Raw genomic sequence first — 27,963 nt, forward strand, 5'->3', positions numbered from 1 at the left:
TTTATAAATAATAGCAATACTATACACACCTGTACATAAAAGTTATTTTACAGGCCTAATTGTATTACTGCATCTACCCAATACCCATTCAACTGTATAGTTTTATCATGATTCATTGTGTACTGCGTATACAAACAGTACACAAACATGATCTAAATTACAATACTTTCCTTCTTGCCTTTGCCAAAGCAAAGTCACTCATGATATCATCAAATGATAAACTGCTTAACTTGTCACTTTCTATGTACACGAGGCTGAAGTAACATACCCGTATTTTTCACTCTATAAGATGCACCAGACCACAAGACGCACTTAGTTTTTGGAGGAGGAAAACAAGAAAAAAAATATTCTGAATCTCAGAAGGCAGAACAGCAAGAGGGATCGCTGTGCAGTGAAAGCAGCAATCCCACTTGCTGTTCTGGCTTCCGTGATAGCTGCACAGCCTGCATTCGCTCCATAGGACGCACACACATTTCCCCTTACTTTTTAGGAGGGAAAAAGTGAGTCTTATAGAGCAAAAAATACGGTAATTTATCTTGAGACATTGTTGTTCTAAATTCATTACAAATGGCAATTTGCAATCATCATTCAAAGGAACATTCTCAGAATTGCTTCTACATTAGGGAATGCTGACTGGACATTGTTGTTGTTTATTCGCTTAGTCATGTCTGACTCCTTGTGACCCCATGGACGAGAAGCACGCCAGGCACTCCTGTTTTCCACTGCCTCCTGCAGTTTGGTCAAACTCATGTTAGTAGCTTTGAGAGCACTGTCCAACCATCTCGTCCTCTGCATATATCGTCCACCTAGCCTAGGTGGCGAGGCCCAGACTCACCCAGCCCAATCTTATGTTTCTTTCAACTTCATTATGAATAATTATAGGTAAAACTTTTGTTAATACAGAGCTCACTTTTAGGGAGCAGCTAGTCACTTCTTTATAAACAAACCCAAATATATTGACACAATTTACTTTAAAAGCAGATTTCAGAACAGAGGTAAACAAAAACTTTTTTTAAAAAAAGACTTTTTTTAACTTTACAAAACAAATGTTCTCAGTCCATGATTTGCTTTTCATATGTATAAAAATGTTCATTTCCTGGCCCACCTCCCATCACTGTGGGGAGAGCCTGGAGCACGGGATAAGAATGCAAGGTCGGCCTGACATCCATCTGTTCTCTGGCTCTGACAGCAGCCATCCAGGCTGTTCACACATGCAAGGGAGCCATTGCCTGCTGCAGTCAACATGTCTCAACTGTGTGCGTCTAAACTCCTAGGAGGCAGAGACCCAAATCTGGACTGAAACAAGGAGATGGCAAATCTCTAGCTAGGGACTGACCTGTGGGAATGTTTAGAAAGACAGGAGAGGATATATTACTTGATGATATCCTTACTAACTTGCTTTAGCAAGTTCTATATCTTAGCATAATTCAAACATTCTCCTTTTCAAATTTGCACAGCGGTACGCTTGTTGCAGGCCCATCTGAGCCTCACTATTTAAGATTCCCGGTAAGATCCCTTGTTATCCCTCTTTAGAAGTGTAGACACGACAATCTTTTCAAAATCAATATAAAAGTAGTTTATTCATTTTCTTTTTTTTTTTTATAAAAATTTTATTGGGTTTTCACATTTTATAAACACAGGCACACACAGACAAAGACAACACGTATAAGGTTTCATGTCCTTACATTCCTAACCCCAGTTCTTGACCTCCCCCCACCCCCCCTTCATACATCCTAATTCAATTGAATTAGCTCAGCAAGCTCATATCTCTCATCCTTTACATATTGTTGTTATATATATATATTTTTTAAAAAAATACTTGATTCTTATTACTTGGCCAAATTTTACTTATCCAATTTTCTTATAAATATTAAATCCTTTTCTAAGGTCGACCCAAATTCCTTCCACGAATTTCCCTTTTATCTTAAAAATAGGTCATAATAATCAAACACAAAGGTCATAAACATTTTTAAAATTCTTTCTCCCCCCCTCCCTGCCCCGGTTTCTGTCCCTTCCCAATGTCCCGATGTCCACAAAAACAATTTTTAGCCTGGATTCCTCACATCTGAGGCCTTCAAGTCTCTGTCAGTCTCTCTCTGCCGATTTTGTTGGTAGCCCTCTTTGTTGGTCATCGGGTCTCGAAGGAGTTCTAGCTCAGTCTCATCAGATTTTCTTCCATCCAAAGTACTTGGTACCAGCTGCTGCGAAAGGTCAACTGATCTTCCATACTCAAAGAGGAAGCCCCAATCATATTTCTTGTTTCTTTTAAATTCAAATATTCCAAGTGTTCCAGGGGCTTCCTCCCTCCTCTTTCGCATCTTTCGCAGATTTGTAATCCAAAGGTCTTCTTCTTCATGTTCTAACAATGTAGGCTTCTGGTTGGTACTCTCCATCTGGCTCCACTCCTTGTTCCCTCTCCTCCTGTTCCAAAGTTATCTCTTCTAATTCAGCTGCAGATTTTTTTCCGGTCAAGTCCATTGTGCATTCAGCAGAGTCACTTATTTTAGAGTTCAAGGTTATAAGTTGTTTATTCATAGCCGTAGTCTGCTCCTGCAACATTCCCACGAGAAAGAACATTCTTTCTATCTCTGCCTGTAATTTTCCATCTGCAGCCATTGTAGTGTTTCAATGTTTCCCCTAGGGGGATTCTGGTTACTTAATAGTCCTTTCCCAACAGTCCGTTACTTTGTTGTTTCACTACTTTGTTCCCAACCACTTTAATTCAAATATAACAAATTTAGTCCAGAAAGGTGTTAAATAATAAGATTTTTAACTTTCACTGCCCGTTTGACAGCTCCTTTGACAGCTGTCAAACTCCTTGTTCCTTTTTCTCCAGCTCACATACAGGACACTCCCGGGTCTGGGGGGGGGGGGTTTAGACAAAGCTTCTAAAATTCCACTCTTACTCTCCAGCGCAAATCTTCTTCTGTCAAACTCATGAAAATATTATCTTTTAAAAAACACCAAAAAGAAAAAACTCTCCACCTTAGTTCTCCGATCCTTGCTTTAAATCTTCTGTAAATAGGGGGGTTGCGGACTTCCCTTTAGCACATCCCCGGGTTAGCGCGATCTGGTTAATGGCGGATTCCCTCCGAGCTCCGGAGGGAATCGGCTCCGCTGGAGAAGGGTTCTACCGCGACGGCGAAGCGGGGACCCTCAGAAACCGCAGGCGCTGAAGCCTGCGGACTTGGTGACTCGGCGGGCACCTTAAGCGCCCCCCCCGACCCACGAAGAGCCTTTTTAAAGGCTGCGGAGAGGGTACGGGGAGCGGCGTGGTGCTGTGAGTGGACCGCTACTGCAGTGGAGCGAAGCCGCGAGCCATGGCCGGAGACCGCTGACTTTCTTCCCTGAAATTCGGACTTTAATTAATCCGTGAGTAGAATGGAATTGGGACTTTAAAATTTCTACCTTTGAATTCAGTAGTTTATTCATTTTCATTCAGTTCACAATCAGATTTCTGAAGGCAGGCTTAAGTTACAAAAGTATATATTGATATTTATATCTATCTATCTATATATAGATATAGATATAAACTATAATATAAGGGAGTTAGTCCCAAGTGACTGCGACTGAGCAGTCACTTCTAACACATAGAAAAAAACAAAATGGAGAAGAAAGAATGAAGCACATGGAGGAGGTGCGCTCCACCACCCAGAATAGGCCACACCTATTTCAAGTCACATGTAGAGGAAGCGCTTGTCCCAGCTCAGGAGGAAAGAGGAAGTTTTCTCCTGGGTGGCACAAAGCATCCCCTAGCATGTCCACTCTAGGAATGTTGTACCTGACTGCTACGAATTTCATATCCCACAGACCCAAGCTCCTCCTGCCCACTGACCAGGAAAGTCATGTCCCCCACAAAAAAGCCCACCCTGAGATTCCTTCTCCTTTCGCTCTCCAATTTTACAAAGGCAAAATCCTATTATGCAAGAAATTGCTTTAAAAAATTGTAGTGGTTCCCTCATTGTGAATAAGTGAGGGTCATAGACCACAGACATTAAAAACCTCCCGATTCCGCTTCTTTGACAGAAGCCGACAAATTTTGTTTAGATGCTCTATATCAACTCAATGACAGGGAACCAGGCAGCGGGCCTTCTTGGTAGTGGCACCCGCTCTGTGGAACGCTCTCCCGTCAGATGTCAATGAAATAAGCATCTATCTGACTTTTATAAGACATCTGAAGGCATCCCTATATGGAGAAGCTTTTAATGTTTGATGTTTCATTGGTTTTTTAAAAATATTCTGTTGGGAGCTGCCCTAGTGCCTGGGGAAACCCAGCCAGATGAGCGGGTATAAATAATGTTATAATATTATTATTCTAACGTATTATTATTATTATGACACCCAACTCTATCTGTTGATGGATGGCCATCCTGACTCGGCCCCAGACACACTGATCAGATTTTTGGAATCTGTGGCTGGATGGTTACGCGGGAGCTGGTTGAAGTTAAATCCTTCGAAGACACAGGTCCTTTGACTGAGTTGGGATGATAGGGGATTTGGGGGGGGCAACTCCCATCTCTTGCGGGGGGCGCAATTAGTGCCAGCACCGTCCGTTAAGAGTTTGGGTGTAATCTTCGATACCTTTCCATGGAGGTGCAGGTTGCAGCTATAACAAAGGCGTCACTTTTTCATTTCCGCCAAGCTAAGCAGTTGACTCCTTACCTCTCTCGCCCTGACCTATCCACTGTGATCCACGCAACGGTCACCTCCGCACTGGATTTTGGTAACTTGCTCTACATGGGGCTGCCCTGGAGACTGACCCAGAAAGTCCAGCGGGTGCAGAATGCCGCGGCGAGACTCCTTACGGGGTCCTCCCTGTGGGATCACATTCACCCAGTACTATACCAGCTGCACTGTCTCCCGGTGGAGTACAGGATCAGGTTTAAGGTGTTGGTTTTAACCTTTAAAGGCCTATACGGCCTAGGACCCTCGTACCTACGGGACCGCCTCTCCTGGTACGTCCCACAGAGAAACTTACGGTCTTCAAATAAAAACATCTTGAAGGTCACAGGCCACAGAGAGGTTAGGCTGGCCTCAGCCAGAACCAGGGCTTTTTCGGCTGTGGCTCCGATCTGGTGCAACGCTCTGGGCTAGGGCCCTGCCGGACTTGACATCTTTCCGCAGGGTCTGCTAGACAGAGCTGTTCCACCAGGCCTTTGGCCAAGGCACAGCCTGACCCCCTCCCTTGGCAATCCTCACAGAACTCTAGCCCAATGGTTGCCATTAATCTGATGTGAACTGATTTTATAATGAAATGATTTTAGAATGTTGTATCATTTTACTGTTGTTAGCCGCTCTGAGCCCAGCTTCGGCTGGGGAGGGCGGGATATGAATAAAATGTTATTGTTATTATTTTTATTATTATGCTTAATTGAATAGCAGTTCCCGGAAGCCGCGGAAGGGGAGAGATGCACTTGGGCTCCCATCCTCCTTGCAGGCCTGGCCACCATGAGGAGACAGTGCTGAGATTCCTGCATTGTAGGGGGTTGGACTAGATGACTCTCAGGGTCCCCTTCCATCTCTACGATTCTATAATTCTAAGAGGGTGCGGGACTAGATGGGCTTGATCAAACTACAGGGCTCTTCGTGTGGTGTGTGTATGTGAGAGAGAGTGAGAAAGAGCGTACCTTCTGGGAGAGGCCATGTCTCTTCTTTGCAAGGAGGATGAATAAGCTGCAACACACACACACCCTGCGGCTTCCCTGCCTGCTCTCTCTCCACCCCCAACCCCAATTATGGATATTGCATTGCATTGCACAACCCCCCCCCCAAGCTTGCTGCACCCCGAGGCGCTTTGCACTCAGCGGATTCCTTGCAGGACAAGGACAGTGCAGGACGGCAGAGGGGGCGGGTCAGCTGTTCTAATTAAGCCGCGCCCCCTTTCCCAAATCAGTATCGAGCAGCAGCACCCTCCGCTCTAGCAGCTTGCACTCTCTGGCTTTAACCCTTAAAGCAAGGAGCATCTGTTCCCTGTAGTGGAAGCCCAGGTTCCCTCCCTTCTCTCCCCATTGGCTGGGTACTGCAAGGCTTTCCCCTTACAATTATCCCCTAGAGATATCCTGCCTCCCAGGCGGGGGCTCCCATTCCCGCCCCCGCTGCCCAGGGTGGCTGCCACCATCGCCAGGATTTCGGGTGAGTGCAAAGCCAGCGGCGGGGAAGGAGGGAAGGGGCTTGGCAAGGGGTGGGGGGTCCAGGATGAGAAGCCCCGGGACGGGGAGAAGAAGAGAAGGGAGGAAAGGGAGCTGTTTCTCTTAATGGGGCCTTGAAGGTGGAGGGGGGGGGTTCCGCTGTGGAAAGAGAGAAGCTTCCTTCTGCCCGTATGTGTTGCAAAGGGAGTTGCAGGGAAGGAGGCGGGAAAGGGGAGAGGCTTGGGCATTGTTGGTAAGGTTCGCAATAAAATAAAATAATAATAATAATACCGCGCCCATTGTCTGGGTTTCCCCAGCCACTCTGAGCGGCTTCCAACAAAATAAAAAGCAACCAAACATTGAAGTCTTTTGTAGAAATGGCCTTCGATTTTAAAGAAATGCCCTCTTTAAGAAATCCCGTGGGGTAAATATGTATGTTGTCCTCGAGGTGCAAACACACATAGCATGAGCAAGCAAGCAGTGCTCCGAAGTGCTTCTCTTGTGAACTTGCCGTCTAAGTTGTTTACTCATGGCAAAGGCTCCTATTTCCCAAAAGGACAGGAGGGGGAGGTCTCTCCCCCACTTTTAACGCACCCACTCCCACCGCATGGAATGCAGAGGTCTTGTTCATTCACAACATCAGTAAACCTTTTGTGTATCTGAAGTGAACCAGGCGCTGGGGCTCCTTCCCCTCTCACTGGGCTGCTGCAAGAAAAGGCAGTGGAGGAGGAGGAAACAGATGGGTTTGAAGGCTCTTTCTGCCCCTCTCTCCTGAGCAGAGGGTGTTTGCAGGGCAGGAGGACAGAGGAGGAGGCAGTGAGGGCAGAGGAAGCAGTGGGTGGATCCACCGTGTCTCCCAGGGGGCCAAGATGCAAGGAAGGGGCTTCCTTCTCCATGCAAGGGCCACCCATGTATTCAGAGCAGTCCTTATATTCCACGGGATTTACTCTCAGGCTGTCGTAAGCGAGAAAATGGCTAATCTCCTGAGTTTACGCCAATAAAACTTAGAAACAAGAGGAGTTGTGTTTATTGCAAAGCAATAGGTTACAGCTGGATCGTTTCACAAAACAGCAACCCTGTCTGGTGTTCCAGGCAGTGGTATTTATATATGTAATGTCAAACAAAGAATTTCAGTTTCCACCAATCATATACATCAGGGATGTCCAAGTGGTGGACTGCAATCGGCAGGTAGACTTCTGTGTTGTTTTGGGTTGGTTATGGGACCTTTGAAGGCCTTGCCCCTCTCCGCAAGCACTTCTGCACATGCTCCTGTTTCTGTTTTTGCTCAGCAGTTCCTTGTTTTAATGTTAATTGTTGCCAAAAGAATTTAAATTTTTGTTATGTACCCCCCCCTTCAAAAAGTCCCTTTGGAGTTCCACGTTCCTCATATTCATGATTACCTCATTTTATTATAATACATACGCCCAACAAGCACTGGCAATTTCTGCTGAATATGTTCTGATGCCTACGTTGTGTTGGTGTGCATGTTGGGAACCTGTGTTACATGCAGCCATTTGCATCATATAGCAACTCATGTTCTAGCTTTCAGCTGTATCTTTGTGTTTCTCGTATTAGCTGTATTTTTGCCCCTATTGAGGAGCGGCAACTTGCAAAATAATCAGTTTCATAAAGCACAGGCTACCATAACTTCTGTATTAGAAGCACACTCAAGGATTTACAGGGGTACACATTATCACATTTATTGTGGCCCTTTGGGCAACTGCCACAAGGCCACTACTGCCCATACCATGCCAGCCTTAGGAAGGGAGAAGGGACATGCAGACGGAAGGAATTGCCAAAGGTATTTGAAAATGGGTGGAGGCTCTTGGGAAGCGGGTGCCCAATAGGGGATTCTACAGGGTCAAAAAAATCCCTGCAGGGGCTCTGAGACTCCCTTGACTTCTTCCTTCTTCCCAGGAAGCTACAACTTGCCTTGGCTTCTTTGCTCCTCAAGACACTGAACCTGCAAACCTGGTCAGGATGGACAGAGGAAGATGGGCAGCTGACCTGCTCAAGCTGTCTCCCGCATCCCTCCCTGCAACCTCTGATCATCCCCTCCCAGGGCCCTCAGAGAAATCTGGTGAGTTCCAGGGGAGAGGAGATGGGGACATGGATGGCTGGATGGTGGAGGGAGAAAGAGGAAAAGATGGAGAGGAGACCAAAGGCAGGAAGAAGGGAGGGAGGGAGGGAGGGAGGGAGGGGTGAGGCCTTTTTCAAAGCAGCTCTTTGTTTTTGGAATCCCTTTCATAAAGTAGTGGGGGCAGATTTTCTTTCTCTGTGCTTTTAAATCTCTGGTGTTATTTCCACTGCAGGATTAAGTGACAAAAATGATGTTGCACACCAATCCAGAAAAATGGGTGAAGGGGGCTATGGTAATGCTTCCCGTCATTATGTATTCTTCATATATTTAAATAGTTTATATTACTTTTATTTTTTTAAAGACTGGATCAGAGTGATACATTCCACCAGCAGAAAAATACAGTAGATGCATGCACCTCCCCAGTTTCGTGGGCTTTCGGGACAAAGGACCTGTTATCATGATACACAGTTCATGTGGCTGGAGGCTCTACACATAGGATTGGGCATATGAAGACCAAGTGGCACCAGCTTTCCTAATCAAGAGCCCCCTTTGTCAGACTGCAGCCCACAAAAGCTTAAGCCATAATATATTTATGTGCCTTTCAGAGCTGCAGAAGATGGATAAACAGAAGCATAGTTAATCTATGGACTTCTATCCTACTGGAAACAGTGACTGCCAGCAAGTTGGATATCTTGAAAAAAAAGGGATTAGGCTGGTGTCTGTGCTCTGCGCTTGCGGTCCTAGGCAATAATGCTTCTTAATACTAGTTTCTGGAAAGCACAGGAGAGCAGAGGGCTCTTGGGCTGAAATCTTGCTTGCTGGTTTCCCCCGGGCATTTGCTTGGCCACTGTGAAAACAGGATGCTGGACTAGGTGGGCCTTTTCCCAATCCAGCAGGCTCTGTTTAGGTTCTAATAAGTTGTAATATTTTTACACTTACATGTTACATAAGAACAGTTCAGTTTTACTTATTACTCATAGGGGAGACTGCTATTGGAGCCTGTGATCCTTTCCTCACTTGAAAAAGAAAAAGACAGATGTTTCTCATAAGCCAGTTCCACCGTAGATCTCTATTATAAAATGATGGTGCTTTCTTAAGTGTGAATGGAGTGATCATGGGTTTCTCTTGCCATTATCTCATCTGCATTCCTAAAAATTTGGAACATGGAGAGGACAGTTGAGAATGGAGAGGATGCACATGGGAATTGACGTGTGTTCAGTTCCTTTCTTGTCTTTCATAGAAGTCTAACAGGATTCTCTCTCCCCCGCCCCCACTCCCAAACAGGTGAGGAAGACGATGGTCAGGATTCTACGGAGCCATCTGTGAATTCATTGGGAAGAACAAAGAAACAGTTTAAATGCAGGGAATGTGGAATGTGCTTTAGTCACTGTGGAAGAATGAGGATACACCAACAAACTCACACAGGAGAGAATCCATTTAAATGCATTGAATGTGGAAAGAGCTTCAGTCATAGTGGAGCCCTCAGAACACATCAACGAAGTCACACGGGGGAGAAACCATTTCAATGCACTGAATGCGGAAAGAGCTTCAGTCATAGTGGAGCCCTCAGAACACATCAACGAACTCACACGGGGGAGAAACCATTTAAATGCATTGAATGTGGAAAGAGCTTCAGGCATAGTGGAGCCCTCAGAACACATCAACGAACTCACACTGGGGAGAAACCATTTAAATGCATTGAATGTGGAAAAATCTTCAGTCGTAGTGGAGACCTTAGAATACATCAACGTACTCACACTGGGGAAAAACCAATTAAATGCATTGAATGTGGAAAGAGCTTCAGTTGTAGTGGAGCCCTTAGAATACATCAACGAACTCATACAGGGGAGAAACCATATAAATGTATTGAATGTGGAAAGAGCTTCAGTCAAAATGGAGCCCTTAGAACACATCAACGAACTCACGCGGGGGAGAAACCATTTAAATGCATTGAATGTGGAAAGAGCTTCAGTCATAGTGGAGCCCTCAGAACACATCAACAAACTCACACGGGGGAGAAACCATTTAAATGCATTGAATGTGGAAAGAGCTTCAGTCGTAGTGGAGTCCTTAGAATACATCAACGAACTCACACAGGGGAGAAACCATTTAAATGCATTGAATGTGGAAAGAGCTTCATTCATAGTGGAATCCTTAGAATACATCAACGAACTCACACAGGGGAGAAACCATTTAAATGCATTGAATGTGGAAAGAGCTTCAATCGTAGTGGAGCCCTTAGAAGTCATCAACGAACTCACACAGGGGAGAAACCATTTGAATGTATTAAATGTGGAAAGGGCTTCAATGAGATTGGATCCCTCAGAAAACACCAACAAACTCACATGGGAGAGAAGCCATTTAAATGCATGGAATGTGGAAAGAACTTCAGTGAAAGTGGAACACTTAGAATACATCAACGAACTCACACGGGGGAGAAACCATTTAAATGTATTGAATGTGGAAAGAGCTTCAGTAGTAGTGGAGAATTTAGAATACATCAACGAACTCACACCGGGGAGAAACCATTTAAATGTATTGAATGTAGAAAGAGCTTCAGTCATAGTGGAGCCCTTAGAAAACATCAACGTACTCACACGGGGGAGAAACCGTTTAAATGTATGGAGTGTGGAAAGGGCTTCAGTCAAAACGGAACCCTTAGAATACATCAACGAACTCACACGGGGGAGAAACCATTTAAATGTATGCAGTGTGGAAAGGGCTTCAGTCAAAACGGAGCCCTTAGAATACATCAACGAACTCACACGGGGGAGAAACCATTTCAATGCACTAAATGTGGAAATAACTTCAGTGAAAGTGGAAAACTTAGAATACATCAACAAACTCACATGGCAGAAACGATTTAAATGTATGGAGTGTGGAAAGAGCTTCAGACTGTGTGGCGACCTTAATATTCATGAACGAATTCACACAGGTGAAAAGCCATATCAATGTATGCAGCGTTCAACTCAAGTTTCACTATTTAATTCACATCAAGAAACTCATAAAGGCAGAAATCAATTTTAAATACATGGAACCCATGTGATGTTCTGGTTTTTGTATTTAAATTTGTATACACACATATATATATTAAAGTAATGAAGGTCACAAATACTTGATGTACAAAAGATGTTGCAAGTTGTTGCTAGATAAATGGGGGAAGTGTGCATATGGAATGTTCAAGGTTTGTGATGAATCTGTTGAGTTTTTACTCTGCCCTTCACTGCCAAAATGATGGGCTGCCCTTGTCTTGTGGATCAGCATCTGTCAGGCTTCAGGGAATTGGCTTCCTTCCCCCTTGGCCGTAGATAAGCAGAACAAAGGAAAAGGAGTCTTCTTACTAGTTAGAAACTTTAATGATCCTAGTGAGAGAACAAAAACCTGTCTTCTAGGAATGGCGGTGCTCCCAATTAAGAGGTCCACCCCCTTTCATCCCTAGTCACCCCCGTCACTTCTGCGTCTCGTAACCTCATACACTCTGTGCTTTCTGTCCTGCCACTTTCGCAACTCTCCTTGAACTTGGGGAAAGCAGCGGGATGCTTTCCAGACACAGTGAATCTGTTAACTCTCTCTCTCAATGTTTCTTCTGCAAGGTGTTCCTCATCCAGTATTTCCCAGCTTCTCCCTTCTGAACTATGTTCCTCTGCAAACCACTGTTTCAAATCTATACAGCCCTCCTGCTCCTGGGAAGTTTCAGGGGGAGGCTCCCACGAATGCGCCTCAGTGCAGCTCTCCTCAGCTGGGTCCCTAGTTAGGTTTTGGTTTAGGGGAGAAAGCATGGGCCTGGCCCTTGGGTGGGGGCGAGGGGAGAAGGGAGAAGGGAAGTGAAGTAGAGGGGATGCTTCTTTTTCCATGCAAGGCTAGTTCTTGTTTCTCCCAAGTACGCGCCTGTAATCAGTGAGCGTGCATTTAGCAGGAGTGCGTCCCTTTGTCTCATAGCCTAAGCTGCTTCAGGAGGCATTAGGGCGAAGTGTGTGTATCACACATGTGCTGTGAGAGCAATGGTTAAGATTAAGTTAACTGCAACCTTAAACACACTTGGGTCCCATTAGAGAGGATCCTCATGAGGCCGGAGGAACATTGCCCGGCTGTGAGGTGTAATGTCCACCACTCGCTGCAAGGCCTTTCCCACCTGGCCTAGGGGGTGGGGTGTAGGGATGATCGTGGAGTGGGCAGTGGGGTCCGGAGGGAGCACACTCTCCACCAGCAGGCAGCCACAGTCTGCCTGCACGCGTGACCTTGGGGTGCGGGGCACCCGCCCCCCAGACAAGCCACAGCTGTCTGAACATCATTCCCTCTGTCTAACCTTTTGCGGTCTCAGTACTCTGCGGTGTCCTGTCTGTAACCTTTGTCTCTGAGACCTTTTGTCTCCTTTGTCATACACTGTGCAAGGGGAAAATGACGCGGTGGAAACAGGTGCCAAAATAACTTTGTACCACCCCACGATCTCGGCACCGGAAGATGTGCAAAGGTCACAGCCCAAAATGTATCTGCTTGGGTTTGCATATTTGTCTCAATAAAAGGAGGCTCCACAGGGCTGGCTGGCAGCTTGCATGCAGCTCACCTGTGTGCAGCTCACCTGCATTATCAACTCCCTGCCTCATGTCCTTCACTTCAGTGGGGCCCAGACTCACCCAGCCCTACTATGTTAAATTTGTATTCTGTAGTTGACCTCCTTTGCAATGTTTTATTTTGAAATCTTTTTAGATAATATTTTAGATTTCTGATATGTTGCTTTGAATGTATACTCTCACCCTGTCCTGAAGTTCTCACCCTGGGCCAGCAGGGGGATACTGTAGATAGTTATGCAAATGAAGGATCGAAAGTGACGTTCAGTGATTGGATAGTTTTAGAAAGTTGCAACAGTTACGATTGTCTGATATGTTAGCCCACAACCTAACAGTGGCGACGAGGATGGGATCGATGGACATCAGAGCACAGCCAGATGTGGCCATCCTCTGAACTGAGCTGAATCACTGAGCGAAATCACTGAACAGAACCAATTCAGAGCTGACTGTTCTGGCTAGAGCACTGTGTTCCATCCATCGCCCTTTACGCCGGCATCGGAATCATGGCTTCACTTGTGCCTCTACCGCCGTTTCCGCCAGCCTGTGAATCATGGGACTCCTACCTCGCTCGGTTTGACTACTACCTCCAAGCCAACGAGCTGACAGCAGTATCAAAGGAACGGAAGCGGGGCCTATTCCTCAGCCTCTGTGGGCCTGAGGTGTTCGAGACGCCCCGAGCATTGGTTGAGCCTGAAGCAGTCCAGGCAACACCATGGGACACGATTCAAGAGAAGCTCTGAAACCACTACGCACCAAAGCCGTCCAGGATTGCTCCCTTCCATGTGTTCTACCACCGGAACCAGGCAGAGGGGGAGTCAATCAACAACTACACCACCGCCCTCTGACGGGCTGCAATGCATTGCGAGTTCCGAGACTTAAACGATGCCCTGATGGATCGAATCATCTGAGGGGTCCGGGACATTCATCTGCAACGGCGTGTCCTCGCCAAGCCAGACCTCACGCTACAGAAAGCCATTGAGGAGGCTGTGGCCTCGGAAGCTGCTGAACGCTCCGCCCAGGAGATCTGCAAGTCCAGCAGCCTGCGTCTTGCTAGGAAGCCAGTTCCAGTGCATCACGAAGAGGCCAGCAGTGATGAGGCATCCTCCAGTGAAGACAACGACGTGCACCAGACAAAGCGGGAGCGCAGGAAGTTTCAACAGAAGTCCAAGGGCCAACCGGAATGTGCCGGCTGCGGAGGCAACCATTCCCGTGCCAAGTGTCGATTCAGAGACGCCATCTGTAGGAAGTGTTCCAGAAGGGGCCACATCGCTAAGGTCTGCCGATCGGCTCCGTCTGACACCCCCCCTTTACCGACTCGCAAGTCCAAGTCTTCACTCCAATCTGCCAAGGAAAGCTATTTCGCTCTCACCAACTGCCGCTGCCCATCTGGAACCACGATTGGCCAAACCGACTCGCCTACGCGACGCAAGCTAAACATCACGGTGCTCATTGAAGGAGCTCCATGTGACATGGAGATCGACACCGGGTCTGCCCTGTCCATCGTGTCTTGGAGCACCATCAAAAGACTGGTACCCAGAGTGTCCAAAAGGCAACTCGACTCTCACTGTGTACACCTGAGAGACTACCAGGGAAACGACATTCCCGTGGTAGGCGTTGGCCGGTTCCGGATCGCCTTCAAGGACTTTTCGGGCCTGCTCTGACTGGTGGTGGTCGAAGGTCAGCGGCCAAGCCTCCTAGGGCTAGGCTGGTTTGATGCCCTCGGCCTGGAAGTCACCGGCATCAACTGCATCTCTTAACGCAGAGACTGAGGGTCTGGTCAAAGACTTTGCCGAGGTTTTTGACGGCACTTTGGGGCAATATACAGGTACGCCCATCTCCTTTAGCCTTGATCCACAAGTCACCCCCATCAAGCTAAAGCAACGCTGGGTTCCCTTTGCTCTCAAGGCTAAGGTGGAGAAACAACTGGACAAGCTGATCACCCAAGGAGTTTTGGAGCCGGTTGACCACGCCAAGTGGGAAACCCCCATCATCATGCCTGTCAAGCCAGACGGGTTGGTGAGAATCTGCGCTGACTAAGTGCACGATCAACAAGGCACTTCAGCAGCACGCTGTTGTTCAACACCTGCTGCATTCCTTAGGTGAGGGTAAGGTCTTTGCTAAGCTGGACCTTGCTCAAGCCTATCAACAACTGCCCATCGATTATGCCACTGCTGAAGCCCAGACGATCGTCACCCACCGAGGGGCATTCCGTTGCCGCCGTTTGCAGTTCGGGGTGAGTGTGGCTCCTGGCATCTTCCAAAGCCTTATGGAGTGTCTCCTGCAAGGGCTTCTGGGCGTGGTACCGTATTTTGATGACGTCTTGGTGTTCGCAGACTCACACCAGCAGCTGTTCTGAGTGCCTCCGTGCCGTGCTGACTGGGTTCCAAGAGGCTGGGCTCAAGGTAAAGAGGGAGAAGTGCCAGATCGCTGTTCCGCAGGTGGATTTCCTGGGCTATCATATTGACACCTCCGGCCTTCACCCGACCACATCCAAGATCCGCGCTATCCAGCAGGCCCCCATCCCAAAGAACAAGATGGAGTTGCAGGCGTTCCTGGGACTGCTGAACTTTTATAACATGTTCCTGCCCCACAAAGCCACGGTGGCTGAGCCTCTTCACTGACTCCTCAGCACAAAGACATCTTGGTCCTGGGGTCATCGGGAGACGGCCGCCTTCAACGCGGTCAAGGCTCTCCCTTCATTGGACAGTGTGCTGGTACAGTACAGTGAAGCCAGGCTGCTGGTCCTTGCCTGTGACGCCTCACCATTTGGCATTGGCACTGTCCTTAGTCACCGTTTTCCAGACAGAAGAGAAGCACTGCTCGCCTACTTTTCCAGGACGCTATCTCCAATGGAACGGAATTACAGCCAGCTCGACAAGGAGGCACTGGCACTTGTGGCTGGAGTGAAGAGGTTCCATGAATACCTCTATGGCAGGACTTTCGACCTCATCACCGACCACAAGCCACTCCTGGGCCTCCTCGCTGGTGATCGACCAACTCTACCGGTCCTCTTGCCGTGCATGCTGTGATGGACTGTTTTCCTGGCTGCCTACCACTACCGGCTCGTCCATCGCCCGGGGAAATCAATGGGCCATGCCGACACCCTCAGCCATTGCCCTCTTCCAGAGTTTGTGGAAGACCCAGCTCCTGCTTCATCACTCCTCCTGATTGAGGATCTTCTGGCAACGCCTGTATCGGCTGCCACTGTGGCCTCCGCATCTGCCCAGGATCGCACCATCAGCCATGTGCTCAACTGGGTGTGGAGAGGGTGGCCACAAGGGCCTTTTGCATTGGAGTTGCAGCTGTTCGCAACCAGACAACATGGTCTCTCGGCCCATCGCGGCTGTCTGCTGTGGGGAGACTGCATCGTGATTCCCCAAAGACTTCGTCAACGTGTCCTGGAGGCTCTGCATGTTGGCCACCCGGGAATCGTCAAAATGAAGGCGTTGGCTCGGTGTTATGTCAGGTGGCCTAACATGGACGATGCCATCACTGCCTGGGTTTCTGCCTGTTAAGCGTGGCAAGAATCGAGGCCTGTGCCACCGGCAGCTAAGGGACACACCTGGGGGACACCCAAGACACCCTGGTCGAGGGTGCACATCGATCTGGCCAGCCCCTTTCACGGCCGGACTTTTATGGTAGTGGTGGACACCTATTCCAAATGGCTGGAGGTGGCCCTGATGCCCTCCACCACTACCGAGGCCGTCATCCAGGTGCTGCGAGGCCTCTTTGCGACGCATGGGTGTCCTGATGTCCTTGTCTCTGACAACGGACCACAGTTCACGGCAGGCGTTTTTGAGCGGTATCTTTTGGGACTGGGCATCCGCCATGCCCTAACGGCACCATTTCATCCATCCAGCAACGGGCAAGCAGAGAGAATGGTGCGCTCGGCAAAAGAGGCACTGGCGCGCCTGGACCGGGGAGACTGGCACGAGCGGCTTGTTCATACAACACATCACCCCTCATGCGGCCACAGGGCGGAGTCCTGCTGAACTGCTTATGGGTTGCCGCCTCAGGTCCCCACTCAACCGGCTGCACCCAGACTTTGCTGTGCCCGAACCCCCAGGCTGTGCTAACGTGCCACGGTCATTTGTTCCCAGAAACCAGGTCTTTGCCCAGAACTTTGTGGGGGACATTCCTTGGGTGCCAGCAACAGTAGTGGGAGTCACTGGACCTCGCTCGTACAAGGTGGCGCTTGAAGACAGACGCTTGCGGCACCGGCACATAGACCAGCTTAGGCGCAGGGTTGGGGACTTGTACACTACCGTGGTGCCCCCAACTGCGCTCGTGGCTCTGGAACAGACACTTACAGATAGTGAGGCTCCACCTACACCTCTCTCGCAAACTGCCAGCGTGGAGCCGAACCAAGCCACTTCAGAGGGTCTGCCAGACTTACCACAGACTCAGACCGCTACCGTGCCTGACATTCCACCAACTCCACTTGCGGAGTTTCCACCCACAGCAGCGGATCCAGGGGACTTGGTTTCAACCCCACCTAGGGTCGCACCACAGCCTCAGCAAGAATTGGGTGGCCCCCTGGACTTGGCTACCAGTCCCCGGCGGTCTCGCAGAGTTTCCAAGCGCCCAACTTATTTAAAGGACTATGTTGTTGGACATTATCAGAGCTGCCTCCAGGTCCCAGCTCACAGAGGACCAACGCTAGGCTGTAATTATGTACAAAAGTCTTTATTGAGATTCAGTTTCCATTTTAAAGCCGCAGCGTGCAGCTCTACGTCTCGACCTTAGACCGGCGAAGTCCCGTCTGAGTCTCCTCCCCTTCCACACCAGTTTAAGACCCTCGCCTTGCTCCACCTCTTCCTAAGTTCCTTTCTCCTCTGGGCCCTCCTGCCCGCTAGGGTCTCATCCTTCCTGGACTCCTCTGACGCTGACCCTGACGATTCTTGCCCCTCCTTCCGGCGGGCTTTAGGACCTGGTTCCCTATCCGGGCTACCTTCTGTGCCGCTCGCCTGTACCTTTGAACTTGGCGCGCGCGCCCAGCCTGCAACTTTCCTCTTGACCGTTAACTCGCTCTCCGATGGAGGCGTGGTCAACCCTGACATCTTCTCTCGCTGGTGGTGCATATGTGGGCACTGACACCTGGGACTCCTTCCCCCCACTACGCTCCGGTGGGGAAGCTGGTCCTGATTCCCAACTGCTGCTCTGGGAGTCCCCGCTGGCCCCTTGCTTCTGGGGTGTCCCCCTTGGGTCGCCCCTTGCCCTGCCCATCGGCGCCCCCTTCTGTGAATCTTCCGATTCGCTGGAGAGGCTCATGGAATCTATCGGGCTGCTGTCATATTCTCCTACGCTGCCCTCGGATTGCTCCCCCTCGCTCTCCATCTCCTCTCCTCCCTGCGCTCCCGCTGAGTTCCTGACAGACATGTATCACTGTTGGTCTAAGTATGTGAAATCTAACCGATATGCTTTTGTGCCTAATTGAACCATTACGCGTAGTGCTGTATATAAGAAAACCATTACGATTGTAACTAACGCCTTATCTCGGTGGGGAGGGGTGTTATGTACTGAAGTTCTCACCCTGGGCCAGCAGGGGGATACTGTAGAATGAAGGATCGAAAGTGACGTTCAGTGATGGATAGTTTTAGAAAGTTGCAACAGTTACGATTGTTCTGGAGCTCTATATAAGCAGGCTGACTGAGCTCCTCAGTTCACTTCTGTTCCAGCTTACAAATAAAGAGCTGCTTTGGAAGAATCGCTGTGTCATCTGATATGTTCGCCCACAACCTAACAAAAAACACCTCAGGTGACAAACACTTCAGGTTTCAAACTCTACTAACCCGGAGTTAGTACCTCGGGTTGAGAACTTTATCTCAGGATGAGAAGGGAAATTGTGCGGTGGCAGCAGGAGGCCCCATTAGCAAAAGCGCACCTCAGGTTAAGAAGCGTTTCAGGTTAAGAATGGACCTCCAGAACCAATTAAGTTCTTAACCCGAGGTACCACTGTCTTTCACTTTTTTCAAATTGTTTTATTTATGTTTTATTGATATATGCTTTAACCCGCTTTGAAGTTATTTAAAAAATATATAAAGGTATAGAAATTAAACAAACAAAAAATAAATAAATGTATAGAGCGGGGATGTCCGACATGGGGTTGCTCACATGTTGGGCAACAGCTCTTATAAGCCTCAGCCCGTATGGCCAAGGTTGATGGGAGTTGTAGTTCAAAAGCTCAGGGGTGGAAAATCTCATGTTTCTTACAACTTTTCATTATGAATAATTGTAGGCAAAACTTTTGATGATTCAGAGCTCATTTTTAGCTTCCAGGAGCAGCTGGTCACTTCTGCTTTATAAACAAACCCAAATATATTGACACACCTTACATTAAAATTAAATTTCAGAAGAGAGACAAACAAACTTTTTTTAAAAAAGTCATTTTTTTACTTTACAAACCATTATCTTCTCAATCCAAGATTTGCTTTTCATATTGAGGCAAGGAAGAAGGGCTACCCCTATGCTATCCATATAATCAGTTATCAGTAATCAATATATTCATATATGCTCACACATAATCAAGGCTTACAGTATTTTATAATCCATTTTGAATCAAAGGGAAGCTGTGACTTAGCTAACTGCATACTGCCTGAAACAGCAAAATTAGGAGCCGACCTTTCCCCTACAAACATCCGTGTACCCTGGAGAAGGGGAAGATGTGAATCAGAGATTCTGGTACAAAATCCCCTCAGATACAGGCTAAATTAATCCACAGAACAGGAAGAGAAAACCACAAAATCTCCAAACTCCCTGTCCTGTCATAACTAGGGGAGAGGTTAGACAGAGCGTCACTACAAGCAGCGGAAGCAGAACTAGAACTCCGTGCTTGACCAGGAGCTGGTAGCATGGCAAGAAGCTTGCTAATTGGCTAATTTTCGCTGGCAATATTGTAACTGCCTCATGGTTGTCTCATGATCTATGATTTGCTGTGATCTGCTCAGGTATAAAGACCTCTTGATTTCTGTCAATCGGGACGTCCCAGTTCCTTTTGGAAGAGATTCCAAACTGGGTCCTTATTGCCTGGCAATAAACTTCATCTTCTTATTCTCCATTGCTGAGTCTTTCTGATCCTTATTTAACACCAAGCGAGTACCTGCTTACGTTCACGTGCTTCATTATGTATAAAAATACTTGGTTAGCAAGGGGGTACAGAAATAATAATAAAAAAGCGACAATAAAAGCATTATCAGCATTTAAAAAGAAATGCTAGTGGATGTTCTTCTGCAAGCTGTTCTCCATCATTTCCCAGCTTCTGCCTTCTGAACTATGTTCCTCTGCAAACCACTGGTCCAAATCTATACAGTCCTCCTGTTCCCGGGAAGATTCAGAGGGAGGCTCCTACGAATGCACCTCAGTGCAGCTCTCCTCAGCTGGGTCCCTGGTTAGGTTTTGGTTTAGGGGAGCAAGCATGGGCCTGGCCCTTGGGTTGGGGCGAGGGGAGAAGGGAAGCGAAGTACAGCGGTACCTCAGATTATATACGCTTCAGGTTACATACGCCTCAGGTTACAGATTCCGCTAACCCAGAAATAGTACCTTGGGTTAAGAACTTTACTTCAGGATGAGAACAGGCGGCGCAGCAGCAGTGGGAGGCCCATTAGCTAAAGTGGTGTTTCAGGTTAAGAACAGTTTCAGTTTAAGAACGGAATGAATTAAGTACTTAACCCGAGGTACCACTGTAGAGGGGATGCTTCTTTTTCCTTGCAAGGCTAGTTCTTGTTTCTCCTGAGTGCGCGCCTGTAATCGGCAAGCGTGCTTTTAACTGGAGTGCATCCCTTTGTCTTGGAGTGCAAGATGATTCAGGAGGCCTGTGGCGTTTGCCTCCTAGGATGGGTCATAAGGAAAGGGTTAAAATGGGTGTGATGTGATTGGCCAGTGAGAATGCAAGGGGGGAGTAAAAGTTAGAGTGGGAGGTTTTGAAAGTCAGTTGAGGTTTGGGAATTGGAGATGGAAGAGGGAGGAATAGGCAGTGGGTTGGTTGAGTTGTATTGTGAGAGCGAGAGAGGAATTATTAGGTTGAGTCAGATAATCAGTTTGGAGTGTTGGGAACTAAGATTAAGAAACTGACAAGAGAAAAATAAACTGAAGCCATACGCTTATTCCTGCATTTAAAAATAAACTTGATTATTTGTTAATGTTAACAACTGTCTGGACTCCGTGTGTCCCCGTGAGAAGCGGGGTGATGGCAGCAAAGAAAGCAATCACAGTGGTGGCACAGGGTCAATAGACCTTCGTTGGGGGGGGGGGAGAGTCTCAGCGACGTCAAAAAGGAAGAGCCAACCGCGCCTACAGGATACGTGTGCTTCCTACTCTGATTTGGAAGATGGGCAGTGGAAGTGGCACATGCTTGTGCTAAAAGCAGATCTAATGAAGATTAAGTTAATGGCAACCTTTTAAGAAAATTAATATTCTTTATTGATTAAAAAAAATGCATGTCTGTACAAACATTATGTACAATCTCTTAACAGGTAGGGGAAAAAAGAAAATAATATAAAATATTTAACTTTACAAAACATAATGTTCTCAATCCATGATTTGCTTTTATAATGTATAAAAATGTTTATTTCCTGGCCCACCTCCCATCACTGTGGGGGGAGCATGGGGCAAGGGATAAGAATGCAGGGTCGGCCTGACATCCATCAGATCTCTGGCTCTGACAGCGGCCATCCAGGCATTCCTGAAAAACTCCCAATCAGGACATGAAGGCGACAGCCACCCTCTCTTTGTGACCCCACCCTGTCTGAGGAAATCCCATATACAAATATCCAATTTCCTAGCTGCCAGCCTTTATGTGGCCAAAATGGAACCCTTCCTCCAAGGAAGAGAGGGAGGTACCAGTAACCTTGAGGCAGCTCCACTGGTTACGTAAATCCAATAAATTTTTAGGTGGGGGGGGGGGGGGAAAGATAGCCAAAGCCACGCAATGAGAACTGCACATGGTCCGTGGATACAGAAAACTGGCTGTGGGGGTGGGGCGCTGGTGGACAGCAGGAATGGAAAACTGGAGAGGGATGGATAGCAATGGAGTGTGCTGGAAAAGGGTAATGTTTTGGATCAGAAGCACTCAGTGCCTCAGCATTTTCATCCATGTCTTTACTGGACAGGCTGCTCTGGTGCACTGGAGACAGAGAGAGTACCTTGCCTTCAACTTCTTCTCAATGCCAGCATCCACCACCCATCATCCACAGCCATAGATGACGATTGCTGAGCCTGATGGGGGTTGTAATTCAGCAACATCTGGAGGGCCAGAGGTTCCCACACTTACTTGCAGGCTCCAGCCTAAGACCAAGATCATCAGAGTTGGGTCCTTGTTGGCTAAGAGCGCGGGGATGATGGGAGTTGTGTGGGAGTTGTAGTTGAGCCCTGCTATATATGCCCACAGGACTCTGCCTCATGTTGGATTTTGGGCAGGGGGAAGTGTGTTGCCAGGATACTTTTTTCATCCTGCTTGCATTCTTTGTGTATAAAGAATGTAAATCATTTTAACTGATTTTAATAGCATTCTGATATTGCTTTAAACTGCCCAGCAACACCTTCAGGTCATGTGGGTTTCCTTTGTTGATTCCAGGATCCATCCAGTCAAGACCAGACCCAGAGGCAGGGATAGTCTTCAAACAATGATTAATCCTGCCTCCTCGGTAATGACATGGTCTGGTCTTAGCGTAACTCCTCCTCCTGCCCATGATCACCGAGATCAGATGTCCCAGTGCATCCCCCCCCCCCTTGTGGAACCTGCCCCAGCCATTCTGTTCGCTGGGGCCCACTCCCATGCAGCCCTGATCCTGCCCCTTAAAAACAAAACACAAACTATACAACAACCAATAAAACAACAAAAACCAAAACAGTTATACTCAAATTAATCCCCAAAACAGCAAAAAAGGGGGGGGAGAAGAAAAAATTTAAAATGTCACCAACTGCTTAAGGGCATTTTAAAACACATTAGACACTCATTTCTGTAGCACGTGAACCTTTGTGTCAGTGTCAGGTAAACCGGTATTTTGTTTTTTTGGCAGTGGGAGAGACCAGAATGTCCAGGAGGTGGTTGGTTGCAGGCTATTCTTCAAAGCAATGTCCAGTCTCTGTGGTGTTTGAGAGTGACCCCCCCCAATGGTTGTTTACACATGCGAGGGGTCCATTGCCTGCTGCAGTCAACATGTGTGCGTCTAAACTCCTGGGAGGCAGAGACCCAAATCTGGACCGAGAATGGGGATGGCAGATCTCTAGCTAGGGATAGACCCAAGCTCCTTCTGCCCACTGACCAGATAAGCCATATCCCCCACAAAAAAGCCCACCCTGAGATTCCTTCTCCTTTCACTCCAGTTTTACAAAGGCAAACTCCTATTAGGCAAAGGTGGGTTGCAGAACTTCTAACAACATTTTGCTTTAAAAAAAAAATTGTGGTGGTTCTCTCATTGCGAATAAGTGAGGTTCATAGACCACAGAATGAAACAGTTGGAAGGGACCAAGAGGCTCTTCTAGCCGAACCCCCTGCGATGCAGGAATCTTTTTGAAAAGGTGGGGCTCGAACCCACAATCCCGAGAGTCTCATGCTCGACCAACTGAGTTATCCCAGGACTCGGATCAAATTCAGCCGGTAGGATTGCAATGAATCGGGAGCAAAGCTTTTGTATGAATATATTACCTCAAGTTATTCTGATGTTTCCAAATGCACTGGTACAAATAAATTTTAAGACTGAACAAGTGGTATTATTATTATTCCCCAGCAAAATATAAAAACATAATAAGACATCAAACATAAAAAACTTCCTGATTCTGCTTCTTTGACAGAAGCCGACAAATTTGGGAAAGATGCTCTATATCAACTCAATGACAGGGAACCAGGCAGTGGGCCTTCTTGGTAGTGGCACCCGCTCTAGAACGCTCTTCCGTCAGATATCAAGGAAATAAGCATCTATCTGACTTTTATAAGACATCTGAAGGCAGCCCTGTATGGAGAAGCTTTTAATGTTTGATGTTTCATTGGTTTTTTAAAAATATTCTGTTGGGAGCTGCCCTAGTGGCTGGGGAAACCCAGCCAGATGAGCGGGTATAATGTTGTTGCTACAATATTAATATTAATAATAATAATAATTTTTATTTATATCCCGCCCTCCCCAGCCGAAGCTGGGCTCAGGGCGGATAACAATAATCAAATAATCAAACAATAAAATAATCACACATTCTAAAAAGATTTCATTATAAAAATTAATTAAAATCAAATTAATGGCAACCGATTAAGCAAGATTCTGTGCAGGTTGCCAAAGGAGGGAGTCAGGCTGCGCCCTGACCAAAGGCCTGGTGGAACAACTCTGTCTTGCAGGCCCTGCGGAAGGATGTCAGGTCCCGCAGGGCCCTGGTCTCTTGTGACAGAGCGTTCCACCAGATTGGAGCCGCAGCCGAGAAGGCCCTGGCTCTAGCTGAGGCCAGCCTAACCTCTCTGAGGCCTGGGACCTGTAACCATCCAGCCTCATCTTCCAGACATCTCGCCAGTGTGTCTGGGGCTGAGTCAGGATGGCCATCCATCAACAGATAGAGTTCGGTGTCATCAGCGTACTGATGGGAACCCAGCCCAAAACTCCGGATATTATTATTATGCTTAATTGAATAGCAGTTCCCGGAAGCCGCGGAAGGGGAGAGATGCACTTGGGCTCCCATCCTCCTTGCAGGCCTGGCCACCATGAGGAGACAGTGCTGAGATTCCTGCATTGTAGGGGGTTGGACTAGATGACTCTCAGGGTCCCCTTCCATCTCAACGATTCTCTGATTCTAAGAGGGTGCGGGACTAGATGGGCTTGATCAAACTACAGGGCTCTTCCTGTGATCTGTGTGTGTGAGAGAGAGAGAGTGAGAAAGAGCCTAGCTTCAGGGAGAGGCCATGTCTTCTTTGAAAAGAGGCTGAATAAGTTGCACCCCCCCCCCCCGCGGCTTCCCTGCCTGCTTTCTCTCCCCCCCCCCCCGTACAAATAATTTATTATTATTATTATTATTATTATTATTATTATTATTATTATATTAACAGGGACTAGATGGGCTTGATCAAACTACAGGGCTCTTCATGTGATCTGTCTGTGCATGCAGAAGAACGTTTTCCTGATTTGTGTGTGTGTGTGTGTGTGTGTGTGTGTGTGTGTGAAAGAGAGAGAGAGAACCTTCAGGGAGAGGCCCCTGTCTCTTCTTTGCAACGAGGATGAAGGAGCTGCAATACCCCCACACTTGACCCACCGCTTCCCTGCCTGCTCTCTCTCCACCCCCAACCCCAATTATGGGTATTGCATTGCGCACACGCCACGAAAGCTTGCTGCACCCCGAGGCGCTTTGCACTCAGCGGATTCCTTGCAGAACAAGGACAGTGCAGGACGGCAGAGGGGGCGGGTCAGCTGTTCTAATTAAGCCACGCCCCCTTTCCCAAGTCAGTATGGAGCAGCAGCACCCTCCCCTCTAGCAGCTTCCACTCTCTGCCTTTAACCTTTATGGCAGTGAGCATATATTCCCTATACTCGAAGCCCAGGTTCCCTCCCTCCTCTCCCCATTGGCTGGGTCCTGCAATTGTCCCGCCCCCGGAAATATCCTGCCTCCCAGGCGGGGGCTCCCATTCCCGCCCCCGCTGCCCAGGGTCGCTGCATCTGCCGCCGCCTTCAGGATTTCGGGTGAGTGCAAAGCAGCGGCGGGGAAGGAGGGGAGGGGCTTGGCAAGGGGGGGGGGTCCAGGAGGAGAAGCCCCGGGACGGGGAGAAGAAGAGAAGGGAGGAAAGGGAGCTGTTTCTCTTAATGGGGCCTTGAAGGGGGGGGGAGGGGTTTCCGCTGTGGAAAGAGAGAAGCTTCCTCCTGCCCGGATCTGGTGCAAAGGGAGTTGCAGGGAAGGAGGCGGCAAAGGGGAGAGGGTTGGGCATTGCAGACCAGCCTCGCCATAGTAATAATAATAATAATATAAATAAAGGGGAGAGGTTTGGGTATTGCTGGGCAGGCTCGCAATAAAATAATAATAAAACTAATAAATATAATAATACCAATTATTATTTTCTGGGTTTCCCCAGCCACTCTGGGCGGCTTCCAACAAAATAAGAAACACCAAAAACATCCCAGTCTTCTGTTTTGTAGAGGAGATGGGGACATGGATTGCTGGATGGCAGAGGGAGAAAGAGGGAAAGATGGGGAGGAAAACAAAGGCAGGGGGGCCAGGCAGGAAGAAGGAAGGGCTGAGGCCTCCTCCAAAGAGCTCTTTGTTCTTGAACTCCTTGCATAAAGTAGTGGGGGGAAAGGGCCGGATTGAGGTTTGATGAGGCCCTAAGCTACTGGAGGGAATGGGGCCCTTTATAGGTCCAGCTGTCCTTTGTCAACAACAAATTGTTGCTGTTTTTTGTGTAGAATATAGGCTGTATGGTAATTTATGAACCTAATCGGTATCTAAAAAAATTTGCACATACTTGTTGAACTGAAATACACTTGAGAAATATATTAATAATGAAATACAATTACGAAGTATATTAATAGTGAAATAATTATTAAGCTCTAACTTTAAAGGATTTTGTTATTCATAACAAACTTAATAATGCAAACACATTGGCATATGGCAATAACAAAAGTTCCTTTAGAAACACAGTTTACAAAGAATCATGATCTAGTCCTAGAAAGTTGCTATAACTTGAAATTATAATAGGTGTAAATATACAGTGCAGACAACTACTAATAACAAATAGCTTTATTAATATGAAATTAATTGTTATAGCCTGTACAATGCAATTGTAGTTAATACAATGCATTTTTTAATATAAGTATCAATATTACCATAATAGTCCACATACTTCATTGGGACAGCAGACCTTTGTACCCTGTTAGTGAGTGTAAAAGACAGTATTTCTAGTAATATGTCTCATTACAAATAATAGCAATACTATACACACCTGTACGTAAAAAGTATTTTACAGGACTAATTGTATTACTGCATCTACCCAATACCCATTCAACTGTATAATTTTATTGTGATTCATTGTTGTAATGGTTCTAGGGGTTCCTCGTGCGTAACTCGGCACCACCACTGGCTGGGTTACCTGGGTGAACTCTCACTGTCCGGACAGCCATTCACCCGTGGCTGTCTCAATCGCTGACAGAATCCGTCAGTGGGCGTTTCTTGAACTTCTTCCAGCATAAAAGTTCTTTGACACCTAGTCGCCGCCTACTCTCCCTGCGCGGAAGCCTTCTGCGCAAGGAGGGTGTGGGCAGCGGAGGGCCCGTGATACGGTAGATGATTTTCTGGATTTCTCTAGCTTTCTCCCTAATCCAGCGCATGTTTGCAATTTGGTCTGTGGTTCCTCTGCCCCTCCAAAATCCAGCTTGTGCTTCTGGGAGTTTTTAGTCCGCATACTGCTTAAGCCTGCCTTGTAGAGTTTTAAACATAACCTTGCTAGCGTGTGAAATGAGCGCAATTGTGCAGTAGTTGGAGCATTCTTTGGTGCTGCCCTTCTTTGGCATTGCGTTCTAGACTGATCTTCTCTGATCCTCTGGCCACTGCTGAGTTTTCCAAACTTGCTGGCATATTGAGTGTAGCACCTTAACAATATCATCTTTTAAGATTTTAAATAGTTCCGCTGGAATGTCATCACTTCTACTGGCCTTGTTATTAGCAGTGCTTTCTAAGGCCCATTTGACTTCACTCTCCAGGATGTCTGGCTCAAGGTCAGCAACCACACTACCTGGAGTGTACGAGCCATCCATATCTTCCTGGCATAATTCCTCTGTGTATTCTTGCCACCTCTTCTTGATGTCTTCTGCTTCTGTTAGGTCCTTACCACTTTTGTCCTTTATTATGGTAATCTTTGCATAAAATGTTCCTTTCATATCTCCAATTTTCTTGAGCAGATCTCCATTCCCTTCCATTTTAGTTCACTGATGCTCAGGATGTCAATATTTATTCTTGCCATCTCATTTTTGACCACATCCAGCTTACCATGGTTCATGGATCTTACATTCCAGGTTCCTATGCAATCTTTTTCTTTGCAGCACTGGACTTTCCTTTCGCTTCCAGGCACACCCGCAAGTGAGCGACCTTTTCGGCTTTGGCCCAGCTGCTTCATCAGCTCTGAATCTGCTTGTACTTGTCCTCCGCTCTTCCTCCGTAGCATGTTGGATGCCTTCCAACCTGAGTGGTTCATCTTCTAGTGTCATAACTTTTATACGACCATGGAGTT

The 27,963-nt window shown here is 47.4% G+C and overlaps 4 protein-coding genes across 14 annotated transcripts in view; 3 read left to right on the plus strand and 1 right to left on the minus strand.

The window, feature by feature from the left end:
• LOC307208545 (uncharacterized protein) overlaps positions 1 to 11,384 on the plus strand; it is a 77,496-nt gene extending 66,112 nt beyond the window's left edge. For 3 of the 8 annotated variants that reach the window (XM_079963232.1, XM_079963233.1, XM_079963231.1), the window contains exon 2: positions 9,493 to 11,384. In XM_079963232.1, coding sequence (XP_079819358.1) covers positions 9,582 to 11,075 — 1,494 coding nt within the window. In that variant the 5' untranslated portion in view covers positions 9,493 to 9,581 and the 3' untranslated portion in view covers positions 11,076 to 11,384. Of the gene's footprint in view, positions 1 to 5,819; positions 6,133 to 8,045; positions 8,209 to 8,440; positions 8,501 to 9,492 lie in introns of those variants that run through there. The other 5 variants (XM_079963226.1, XM_079963227.1, XM_079963229.1 and 2 more) reach the window with 5 other exon arrangements.
• LOC307208034 (uncharacterized protein) overlaps positions 1 to 20,808 on the plus strand; it is a 139,766-nt gene extending 118,958 nt beyond the window's left edge. The window contains exon 5 of the mRNA XM_079962344.1: positions 20,464 to 20,808. The gene's annotated coding sequence lies outside the window, so the exon portion shown is untranslated. The remainder of the gene's footprint in view (positions 1 to 20,463) is intronic.
• LOC307206991 (uncharacterized protein) overlaps positions 1 to 27,963 on the minus strand; it is a 165,290-nt gene that overhangs the window by 98,782 nt on the left and 38,545 nt on the right. The gene's annotated exons all lie outside the window — the stretch shown is intronic.
• The window catches only part of LOC307208659 (uncharacterized protein), a 174,526-nt gene continuing 171,697 nt past the window's right edge, over positions 25,135 to 27,963 (plus strand). The window contains exon 1 of one of the 4 annotated variants that reach the window (XM_079963493.1): positions 25,135 to 25,430. In XM_079963493.1, the coding sequence (XP_079819619.1) occupies positions 25,250 to 25,430 (181 nt within the window). In that variant the 5' untranslated portion in view covers positions 25,135 to 25,249. The remainder of the gene's footprint in view (positions 25,431 to 27,963) is intronic. The other 3 variants (XM_079963499.1, XM_079963496.1, XM_079963502.1) reach the window with 3 other exon arrangements.

Source organism: Podarcis cretensis (assembly GCF_951804945.1).
Source record: "Podarcis cretensis genome assembly, chromosome: 2".
In the NCBI taxonomy this organism is placed as follows: domain Eukaryota; kingdom Metazoa; phylum Chordata; class Lepidosauria; order Squamata; family Lacertidae; genus Podarcis; species Podarcis cretensis.